Raw genomic sequence first — 12274 nt, 5'->3', positions numbered from 1 at the left:
TTCGCCAAAATAGTCAATACACAGACACACAGTCGTTACGATTTTATTTATATAGATAGATAAGGAAACTGCTCCACGTACAACACCTTTTGGGCTATGTTCGCTGGACTTAGCCTGCAAAACCGGCCGTTCATGATACATCCCTTATTAATCCTCTTGTCGAAGAAATGCACAAGAAGAAAACAAGTTTTAGAAATGTATTTCCATCAAGATTGGTTGATTTCCAGTCAGGTTGGTATTATATATATTGTGGGAGAGTAAAATCACCGTTTCGGTTCCCTATAAACCCCCAATGGACCTTAAAGCCTACCTTTGGACAGGTGGATGCTAAATATGAAGTTTCGTTGAAATATCTTCAGTAATTTTCAAGTTATAAGAAATACGCTTTACACGCATCCGCTTTTGAGTTAAGTCCGGTGGGACTTGTACCGAAAAACGGTCCGTTAATTATATCTACTTTACAAAGGGCACTAGGAAAGTTTTGCAATGTGAGTGAACGCTTTAGACTTTTTTCAAAATAGTTTCCACCACACTCAATACACTTCTCCATACGTCGAAACCAGTCACTGAACCAACTCTGCACTTTTCTTCGGTTACATTTTCATACTCTTGGTCCCATGCTGCCAGAAGCTCCTCGTCGGATGCAAAACGCCACCCTTTCAGCTTCATCTTCACTTCTGGGAAGAGTGCGAAGTCACATGGAGCAAGATCAGGACTGTATGGAGGGTGATCAAGCACAGTCAACCCTGATCTGGCAAGAAAATCCATTGTTACATTAGCACGATGTGCTGGAGCATTTTCGTGATGCAAAAACCAAGTGTTGAGCCGTGACATTGGACGGAGTTGCTTGAGAGCCTGGATGACCTGAGGCAGACAAGTCTCACTGTACAACTTCACAGTAACTGTCCTTTGTGTTTCTAGTACAACCCGATTCAGAATGCCCCGTTTAGTGAAGACTACTGCAATCATCCTTTCCTTCACTGACCTTGACTTTCTCACAGTCACAGAAGTACCCTCATCTTCAAACAGCCACACCTTGTTCTGGGACTTTGTTGGGACATCGTTATAATAAAGCCAAGTTTCGTCACCTGTAACGATGCTATTGACGTTACGCGAAGTCCCATTTTCAAACTGTTTTAGCATTTTTCGGCACCAATTCACTCGATGTGCCCTTTGTTCCTCTGAAAGTGAATGGAGCACCCAATGGGAACAAACCTTTCTAACATGGAGATGGTCGTGTAGAATTGAATGAATAGCTGGTGCAGGGATGTGGAGGGTCTCTTCTACCTTTCGATATGTCAACCGCCTTTCTTGCTGCAACATTTTCCTCGCAGCTTCAGTGTTTTCCTCAGTCACTGATTCAGACGGTCGCCCAGAACGAGGATCGTCTTCAACCCCAAAATATCCCCTCTGGAACTCTTTGTACCAGCGGAAAATTGTTGTCCGATGTGGACAGTATTTCCCCAGCACAGGAGTCATTTCCTCCAGGCACTGGTCAACAGTTAATCCACGAGCAAAATTGTAGTGAATAATTGCACGATATTCACCTTTAGAACACACTGATATCTAAACTTGATTTCAGTCCCACTGCTTGGTAACAACTGGTGTGATCAAGCTCGATAGCTGAAGTCGTTTAAGTGCGGCCATTATCCAGTATTCGGGAGATAGTAGGTTCGAACCCCACTGTCGGCAGCCCTGAAGATGGTTTTCAGTGGTTTCCCATTTTCACACCAGGCAAATGCTGGGGCTGTACCTTAATTAAGGCCACGGCCGCTTCCTTCTCATTCCTAGGCCTTTCCTGTCCCATCGTCGCCATAAGACCCGTCTGTGTCGGCGCGACGTAAAGAACTAGCAATAAAAAAAGCTGGTGTGAAGGTCGCGCCTTGCTGTCTTCTAGACCGGTTTTCATGCCTCTTTTTATTCCTCACCATAACAGGGCTGTCCAGCCAACCGTTTTTGCGTACTGCAAAACTTTCCTAGTGCCCTTTGTATTCATCCTCGTATCGAAATGATGCACATGAGAAAAAAAGTTTAGAAATTTATTTCCATTAAGGCAGGTAGATTTACACTAAGTTTGGTTGTGTATATTTTGTGGGAGTGCAAAACACGGTTTCGGTTTCGTATAAACCCCTAGTCAGTTCAGAGATTTAGAAACAATATTGGCCCTAAAACCTACCCAAGGACATGTGGATTCTAAATATGAAGTTTGGTGGAAATATATTCAGTAGTTTTCAACTTATAGACTAACAAACAGACAAACAGACAGACACCAACGTTTAAAGATATGCAGATGGTCATTATTACACCTGAAACGCATCACTGTACGGAAATTTCACCAAAATAAAGGTACAGACACATGGTCGTTACAATTTTATTTATATAGATTCATAGGTTCAGCATTTTATTTGAGGGGGGCCGAATTTTTATTTTGGCAGGCGGGCCCATAGCACGAATGTTACGCCCTGCGTCAGAGGTAAATGCAAAACCGACGATTTTGATGTGACTTGTTTTGTTCGTGTCTTCTTATTGGTACACTACTGAATGTGTATGTTTCGCAGGAATGAAGATATGTGCTACTATCGTATGTGCAGGGAGAACCCAGTAATGAACAATGGTAAGTGATCATAAAACAGTTCAGCCTTATGCCATCCGCCGCACTCCTTATCGTACTGGCTGTTACCATGCCTGGAACTGTCGATTCGACCTGCCTTAAATGTAGCTAACAGCTTCTGTCTGCTCTCATGTAAAGTTAGTGATTATAGCTTTAAGAGGAAGTACAACTGGGCAGCCATCCTCTATATAACACTAATCAGAGAGAAAAAATAGACGGAATCCGATATTTCGAGAACTGAAGGTATCGGCCAAGGAAAGACAAGGGCGTGAAAATAAAAGACTCCCTAGGCCTCGAGTGCTCTAATACCGTCGGAGTCGGAAAAGAACAACAGTTGGCCAAGAAAGGTCAGATAGGATAGATGAAAGTGAGGAGCCCGGCACAAGTAAATGAAGTACCGGCGATTGGGAATTAGAAGGGGGGGGGGGGGTGATGTACAGACAACAAAATGTATCCATGTTTGTGGGATATAGCGGGTTGGGGGAGAGGCGGGGTATATACATCAAAACTGAACAAAAAAAGGCTACAATGTGTTTTAATGCTCTCTGAGCGAATTTCGTCAGAGAGGTAAAGGTTGATAGTTTACCAGCTTACATGTACTAATAATAGTTTTCTGAGATTTTGATTCAGTTATTATACAATCAAACTTGCACGAAAGGAACAATATTACACATGTATTACAATTAAATAAAAGTACGGCGTGATTATACAGTTAAAAATCATTCAGTGTTTCAATACACACAAAGAAACTAACAGACATGAAAGAGACTGCCAGACTGACGAATGCGCGCGGCAAGCGGGTGAATCATACCTCAGTATCCATAACCTTGGCAATAATAATAATAATAATAATAATAATAATAATAATAATAATAATAATAATACCCGTGCTACCCTTCCTCACAGCACATGCAAAGTCTTCGTTATTCGCTTTGGTGCTCAAAGACGTTAATGGTGCTGCTATACAAATTGGTTAGCCGCGACGAACGACATTTTGAGCGTATTTCCGCTAATAATTGTGTTAATAATGAAGGAAAATAAATGAAGGAATTATCTGGTAAGACAGCGGGACTTGTACAGAGGAAGGTCAGATAGGATAGATGAAAGTGAGGAGCCTGGCAGTAGTGGCGATTGGGAATTAGAAGGGAGTTTCAACCGGCAAAAATGGAATAAAATGTAATGTTTTCCTAACAAAGTGGGGTGGAGATTCGTCCGCCCCCTCGTGCTCCCTAATCGTTGCTACTGAGTAATTGGAAGGAATGCCAGGACTCAGCTAGGTCCCCGTGGTCACCAACCCACGCTCCCAAGTTCAGTGCCCCTGGAGCTTACATCTGACGTCCAGAATTGAGCAACAGCCTTCAGAGTCACTGTACGAGTTGGTGTGATGTTGATTAAAACTGGACGGGAATGGAAAAAAGTGTGGCAAATACGATACGCATGGCCTGTCAAAGTTGAACATCCACCGAATGTGTGTGGGAGGTGTTGAGCCTTTCGCCTAAACACTATACAGCCGAGTCGCATAACTCACCAGACTTTGGAATCACTGGATTGAATAATTACGCTGTGCCGAGCGAGTGGCCACGTCGTTTGGGTGATAGTTGGTTCGAACCTCGATGTCGGTAGCTCTGAAAATGGTTTTTCCATGGTTTCCTATTTTCACACCAGGCAAATGCTGGGACTGTATCTTAATTAGGGCCACAGTCGTTCCTTCCCACTCCTAGCCATTTCCTACCCCATCGTCGCCATAACACTTATCAGTGTCGGTGCGACGTAAAGCAGATTTTAAACACACACATAAAAAAAATGTTGCAAGGGAGCATCCCCTCAGTACAAGATTCGGACGATTTAACGCGACGAACGTTAATTCCGGAGGAAACCAAAGGTATTACCAGCTCTAGTCGGTATTTAAAAAGAAGCAGAAGGGCTTTTGTCGGTAGTGTGAAAATAAATCAGCACCTTGGCCTTTGGACCACGTCAAGATTATGTAAGTTAACTCGCACTGAAGTTCCGTTGGGAAATTTCCTCTTTCGCCGTGAAACACCCTTCCAATGCCATTGACCTGAGTCGCGATCCAGCCTGTACAGATCAACGATTTGGGCTCGCCTCTTAAATCCGCCAGCCACTGGTCAAGGACAAACAGCAACTTCTGTGATGCAGTCGCGCGTATAAAATGCTATTGTTTTGTTCTTTCGGTTGTTTCTTGGTTACATGACCTGCCTTGGTTTTATTCTGCATCACAGTGTTGGTTAACGTAAGCAAAGAAAGTAAACAGTGAACTTGTTAAGATTGTGTCGTTTCAAGTACAGCGTGAGATCAGCGAAATATCTGTACTTCTGACAAAGCATCAGTTTGACCTTCTTCCAACCAATACATTGCTATGTGATCTGTCCACAAAGGAAACATATTCATCAGCTATCTGATAGACATACCCAGACCTCTTATACACTGGCGGCGATAAGGGGCGGGCCCCACATAGTGGAGAAAAATTACAATTTTTATTCCATTTTAGCCACCGAAAACTAAGAATTATAAAAAACTGTTGTCTGTCACCTAATTATTTCCTCCAATTTCTTTAAATATTAAAAAATAGCGGAAATGCACACAAAATGTTCGACGCAGCTGATTCGTAGTGAAGACTTGCGCAGCTGAGTGTTGAAGCGCGATTACTAGCTAATGGCACAAAACCTTAATTCACCAATGCGAGTAAAAGTTTTTATCTTAGTTTAAAGCTACGTACACCGAGATAGCAGTTAAGTTTGTATTCACCAACAACATTATCTCGGGTAACGGGTATTATCTCGGTTTAACATTTTACCAGAGATTAGTTGGCCAGACAATATCCTTCCAAGATGGCAGCTCGTAGACGGCTGGAATATCTATCTAATTGAAACAGAAAATCACAGCGACGGGTAATATGATCAAGATTATGCAATTAAAAACCGTCCTAGATGAATAAAAGAACGTGCGACATATCTGGAGGATTAGGACGACACCGATTTTCAGACACAACAGACACACAAAAGCTTCGACACTGTCAATGTTATCCATGATCGAACATAACCTGAAATTCCCAATACATAGGTAGGCCTAAGATGAATTCTCGATTATAGCTTATATCGTGTACGAATTAAGGAATACTGCCTTTTTTTTCGGCTCCGTGGTGTAGGGATAGCGTGCCTGCCTCTTATCCGGAGGCCCCGGGTTCAATTCCCGACCAGGTCAGGGATTTTTACCTCGATCTGAGGGCTGGTTTGAGGTCCACTCAGCCTTCGTGATTAGAATTGAGGAACTATCTGACGATGAGATAGCGGCCCCGGTCTAGAAAGCCAAGAATAACGGCCGAGAGGATTCGTCCTGCTGACCACACGACACCTCATAACCTGCACGCCTTCGGGCTGAGCAGCGGTCGCTTGGTAGGCTAAGGCCCTTCAAGAGCTGTAGTGCCATGGGAGGAGAGCCTTATTTCTTTAGTGAAATATACAATGTGTAGGCTATAATTTGTTTTCTTATTCTCTATGTTGATTATGCTTGCTGCCATCAAATTCAATAACAATTCACTCTCTTGGAAAGTCATGTTAGGCTTTTTCTTCGTTTCTGCTCAATAGCGGACATAATTTTTGCGAATTATTTGCAAACCCCAAATGGAATCAAAAATTTGTTTACAGTTCGATAGTGGCGGCAGCACGTACTCATTGGTTTTCCGTGCGTCAGTATGAAACATTTACGGTTCAAATTCAGATTGAAACGAAAACTCGCCCGCGAGAATGAGAAGGGACGAACGTTCACGTCGAAGTAAGTGTTCACATCCGCTCCTGTCACGGTAGGGTGAGAAGGCTTCGTTTCGCTCCAGATAGCTCGGCAATAGTTACCCCTACTTTCCCCTCCAAGCTCGGGGCTTCGCGCAGGTTTGTGCCATCAAATGATGATGATAATAATATTAATAATAATATAATAATAATAATAATAATAATAATAATAATAATAATAATAATAATAATAATATACCGGGCGAGTTGGCCGTGCGCGTAGAGGCGCGCGGCTGTGAGCTTGCATCCGGGAGATAGTAGGTTCGAATCCCACTATCGGCAGCCCTGAAGATGGTTTTCCGTGGTTTCCCATTTTCACACCAGGCAAATGCTGGGGCTGTACCTTAATTAAGGCCACGGCCGCTTCCTTCCAACTCCTAGGTCTTTCCTATCCCATCGTCGCCATAAGACCTATCTGTGTCGGTGCGACGTAAAGCCGCTAGCAAAAAAAATAATAATAATAATAATAATAATAATAATGTTGACTTTACGTTCCAGTAACTACTTTTGCGGTTTACAGAGACGCCGAGGTGCCAGAATTTCGTCTCACATGAGTTCTTTTACGTTCCAGTAAATCTACGGACACGAGGCTAACGTAATCGAGCACCTTCAAATACCACTGGACTGAGCCAGGATCGAACACCATCAACTTACTGAGGTTATCCATTATATTCGGTAAAATGATCAAACAAAATTATCATATTAACGAATTCCATTTGTAATCTATGTAGGTAAAATTACAATTATCTGTACGCTTTAGATGTTTAGTTTATACTTCTTTTCTGTTTTGGATTAGGTGTTCAAAAGTAGGAAATAGGTTCAGTTCAATGTCCGTCTATCTGTTTGTTTGTTTGTTTGTTTGTTTGTTTGTTTGTTTGTTTGTTTGTTTGTTTGTTACATTATCAGAATTTCTCAAAACTTAGAATATAAGTTCGAAGATAGCCGTGGTGTGCACTTCTCCTTCAAGCAAGTATCGGGATGGTACCTAACTTAAAAGCCACTGTTCAGCATATCAGGTGAGGCCGCCTGGGTGAGGTACTGGTCCTCTTCCCCAGCTGTATTTCCACGACCCAAAGTCTCACGTTCCATGACACTGCCCTTGAGGCGGTAGAGCTGGAATTCCTCGCTGAGTCTGAGTGAAAACCAACCTTGGACGGTAAACGGATTACGAAAGAAAGAAAGAAAGAAAGAAAGAAAGAAAGAAAGAAAGAAAGAAAGAAATATGCAGTAATTCCATTTCCTGCTCTTCAGATCCTTGTGAAGAGTATCGCTGTTTAGTTTGGTCTCCTGCGATGACTTCTCAAGTGTAACCCGTGGACTAAGTTACTCCCTGTCGCTGCCCGTGCGAGGTAACCCTTGCATACTTCTCGGCAGTTTCCGAGTTGCACAGGCATTAACACTAACTACCTTGCCGAGTTGCAAAGACGGTAATTTCGGGGGGTACTCAATTTGCACCGGCTGTTCCGTCGTCACACTACATTCAAAAGTCAGCATTACGGGTGACGTTATTTGCAAAAGTGCTTGCAGAGAAAGTGTCACATTCCAAACCCCTTAGTTTTGAGATAAGACGGTTGGTGACCAACAACACCTGCACACGCGTCTTCATGCGACTGTCATACTCCGAAGTGGTATAATACGAGTGATGTGCTATCTCTCGACTAACAGTTCGGAACATACCGCTTAGTCGAGCAGCTTGTCTCCTTACTTCCAAGTCTTTCCATCTCTCTATTCTCAATGAAATTCAATAAAGAAAGTGTTAAAACTCGATAAAATACCGAGCTCGATAGCTGCAGTCGCTTAAGTGCGGCCAGAATGTATTCGGGAGATCGTGGGTTCGAACCGGCAGCCCTGAAGACGGTTTTCCCTGGTTTCCTATTTTCACACCAGGCAAATGCTGGGGATATACCTTAATTAAGCCACGGCTCTTCCTTCCCACTCCTAGCCCTTTCCTGCCCCATCGTTGTCGTAGGACCTATCTGTGTCGGTGCGACGTAAAGCAGACTCTGAATAGATAAAACAAGCAAATGTGTTCTCAGTATTGATTTGAACATGAATAAACGGTCCAGTAATTGCCGAAGAAAATCACTCTGTACTAATATAGTGTCACTGAATGAAGATGAATATTAGACATATGTGAATTTACAGGCTTTCATAATGGAATTACATTATATCTTATTTCTTGTGTTAACCTTCAAGGGAAAAAAATAATGGCGTGTGGCCTTCGAAGAGGCCTGTTGCAGGTCTTTCGATTTGACACCGTATAGCCGACCTGCACATCTGTGAGGACGGGGCCCTTTCTGAGATGACATCTAATGCTGAAGACGTCACAAACAGCCAGTGCCCGAGCAAGTGGAATTAATTTATGAAAGTTAAAATACCCGACCCCCACCCGACCGGGAATCGAACCCGGGAACCATTGAGTCAAAGACCAGCATCCTAACCATTTAGCCATGGAGTCGGACAACCCTGAAGTGGTAACATATATTTTTGCACCGCAACTGGCATCATTGTGACTGTTGGACCTCAGATATTAAGTATGAAAGTAAACAAAATGTTCTTAATCTGTTTATTCAACTAAAATGTGTGTTTTTAATCACGTCACAGAAAAACTTGAAGGAAAAAAATTACAAACCCAGGCAAAAACTAAAATAAAGTTCCTATTTTCCTCAAAAATGCAAGAAAAGGAATTTGCTATGATGAATTCTCTACCATGTTAGTCTTTTATAAAGAACCTTGAATCGGCGAAACAAGAAGATTTATGTGAAAATCAAAATACAGATTTACATTTTGATGTGCAGTATCCATATCGGTTAGAGCATGCTATTTCCCTTTTCCCGGGGTTCGTTACTAATTTGCTCATTATTACATACTACAAACTTCATAATGTTTCCGTATTGTCACTGTAATGAGAGTTCACAGTACAATCCAAACGTCAAATTAATTAAAATCAATACATGTTTCTTCCTTATATCGTGGACACCATCAGCTATAGCCTAAATATCAATTAAAACTGAAAGTTTCACATAACAAGAAATTGATAAAATTATATAAAGGCTAAAATATCAAAAGATGATTGTAAAATAAGGCACTAACTCGGGCTCTTCTTCAATTGGACCATGTTGATTTATACTATGAGTTTGGAGCATCCTGACTTGTGCTAAGTGGGACCTTGTGTGAAGTCATGCTCAAGCCAGGTTGTTAAAAGTTAAGGTATTGAAAGAACATATCTGTAACAAACATGAAAAAGCTGTAAGCGTTGAGAACCAAAAGTGTGGGGGGGTGGGGATAAGAGAAAATGGGATAAAAAGCGTTAGAGAAGCAACTTACATCCTCGCTGGCTTGCTCGCTGTACTAATTAATTTTAATTAAATTAATGTTTGTATTGTAAGGTGGAACTTCTGTGAACTCTCTTATAAGCTAAATTGTTCATGTAAATAACTATTCACTCTGTAAAACACTCAGAAGGAGAGAAGATGGTCGTGTCAAAGTGTGGCAGCCGTCTCACCAGTTGACGGTTAATGTTGATTATGCTTTATAAATGTAGCTTAGGCGTAGTGATACATAATAATAACAAAATGGCAAAAGCCTAACCTAAGACCGCATTTCACTTGGCCACTTTCAATAACAGGCCCTGTTTTCTGTACCTGAAATTCCAGTCACGCTAATATAATGCAGTTTCGCCCACGTGTTAAAACATCAGCTGAATTCAAACGTATGACACAGACCTATGTAGGTCACTCTCACGGGTTACCCATAATCATTGAATGGAGAAGCGCCTACTCCCTTCCTTCCCCCTCCCATACAACTCCGACACCCACGTGATAAGAATCCTCCTGATCTTATAAAGACCTCATCTCTTCACAGACAAATTAGTTAGAAACAAGCGATGTCCAAATGACCGGCTAACCACGTTTGGCTGTGCCATATGACAGCCACCTGCTGGCATTTCTCTGGGTTTCAAAGAGAATTGACAATACAGAAATGTTTTGTTGGACGTACCGTTGTGACGAGAAGGTGAGCCATTCAAAGGAGTCGAAGCTGTCGGTTCAGGTTCTTCAGAGTCGCCCATTGTCTCGATGTGGCAGCACGCTGAAGTCTGCGGTTGAGAGACGGCACGTGAAAGCTGTTCGCTCACTTACATCTGATAAGAGCAGAACCGCGGCAGCACCTACTTGAGCTGCCACTGGCCATTACCTGATTCTCTCACTGACTCGTCTTCCTTTTCCTCCTAACGTTGCTTCAGGCTTCTCAGGGTTTCCCCTTCCACCATTTTAGTTGCGGATCAGCAGTTCTGAGAAGTGCTGTACGTTGTCTGAGGTGCCGACACCTGTCAATTAACCACCCAGTACCGATCTGCGAAAATAGAACACAATAACTGTGCTACGATGTTCGAGCACCCCGCAAATTTTTTGTGGGGATGTTCAGTACCACCCCCAATCCAACCCACAAACAGGGAGAAGAAAGAAAAAAATAGCTAATAATCAGAGTTCGAAAGTTTATGACCTAAAGAAGTACAAAATATGCACGCCCTAAAAACTAGCTAAATATGACCGAAAAAAGGTAAAATACGACTTACCGTAGAATTTAGTGCGAGGCCGTGGTGGCAGCCAGTAGCAGCGATTACTTTTTTGTATTTTCTTTTGCCGCGCCCAACCCCCCCCCCCCCCCCCTCCCTGCTACTTCTAATTCCCAATTCCCAATCGCCGCTACTGCTTGCAACTCGTGAGGTTTGAATTGAGGGAGGTCACACAGACGAGAGCAGAACTAAACTAAATTAATAAATAAGTAAATTAATTCGTACCTCATCAGGTAGGCCTACTCAACATCTGCAGTTTCGGAGACGACAAGTTCTCCAGAGTGAAAAGATAGTAACGTTAGAAACACCCAATCAGTCGGCCCCCACAGTGCCAGCAGTGAGCTCCGGACACATCCAGCTTGTGACCGAGGCTCCTGCAATGTTCACAGTATTCTCCCTCGTCCACATGCCCAGCGGCAAAGTAACCGAAAGGTTCTCTTATACACTGCTCCTTCAGTCACAGAAGGGTTGCGCCCTGCGGCTGCATTTAGCATTGGGACCAGCAGAATAGAAGCATATGATAGATGTAATTGGCTGTACAGCCATGATGACGTTAATACTTCAATTTCGATTATTTTCTAATTTTAATTTCTACCTGAAAAGCAAGGAGGCTATCTTGTAAGACTGTGTGTGTGTTAGGGGAAAGGGGGCATTTGACCCTGTGCTCTTAAAGAGCAGCCGCCACTGGTGTGAGGCAGCACATATGAGAGTATTACTAACAATGAACGTGTTAAGTACCAAAGAGTGGTCAGTGATTATACATCAGACAGATTAAATCATGCAAATTGACAGAGCTACTGTACGTTAACACTTTCAATACGCATTCATATTAAATCGCTTTACTGCCGCTTCAGACGCTTTGCAGAAGAGAATTGTTCCGTCAGTACTGAAGGTCTCTTCACCGAACTCTTTCACATCATTCCTTAAGTTTACATATTAACTGCACTGCACTTTAGGCATAATGAGTTTTACTACAGTAGGTACTACAGTACCAATCTGTTGAAATTCGTTGGCGATGAAACGCAAAGATACCTGGAAACGTCAAGGATGAAATGGACGAGAGAAAACATGGAATTTCCCTGTTTGCTAATTGATTCTGAGCTAAATATACTGGATCTTCTAGAATGACATCCTACTCAACGAGACGTCCTTACAACAGTTCCTTATCGGAATCAGGTCTTCTAAACCTACTACCTGTCCGTTCGTAACTCCACGCCGATAACATACACTTTATTAAAAACAACGCCTCAATTTAAGAAAAAATGCCCAAAATATAACCCA

General features: G+C 42.5%; 1 protein-coding gene across 6 annotated transcripts in view; it reads right to left on the bottom strand.

Annotated features, from left to right (window-relative positions):
- The window catches only part of LOC136857520 (V-type proton ATPase 116 kDa subunit a 1), a 581303-nt gene that overhangs the window by 164636 nt on the left and 404393 nt on the right, over window positions 1–12274 (bottom strand). Inside the window, exon 1 of one of the 6 annotated variants that reach the window (XM_067136241.2) lies at window positions 10417–10608. The exons of the other annotated variants lie outside the window; for them this stretch is intronic. Within the exon in view, the coding sequence (XP_066992342.2) occupies window positions 10417–10486 (70 nt within the window). The 5' untranslated portion in view covers window positions 10487–10608. Of the gene's footprint in view, window positions 1–10416; window positions 10609–12274 lie in introns of those variants that run through there. 6 annotated transcript variants of the gene reach the window in all.

The sequence above is a fragment of the Anabrus simplex genome, chromosome 1, assembly GCF_040414725.1.
Source record: "Anabrus simplex isolate iqAnaSimp1 chromosome 1, ASM4041472v1, whole genome shotgun sequence".
Lineage (NCBI taxonomy): Eukaryota > Metazoa > Arthropoda > Insecta > Orthoptera > Tettigoniidae > Anabrus > Anabrus simplex.
The sequence above is the reverse complement of the archived record's forward strand: the minus strand, read 5'-3'. Positions and strand labels throughout refer to the sequence as shown.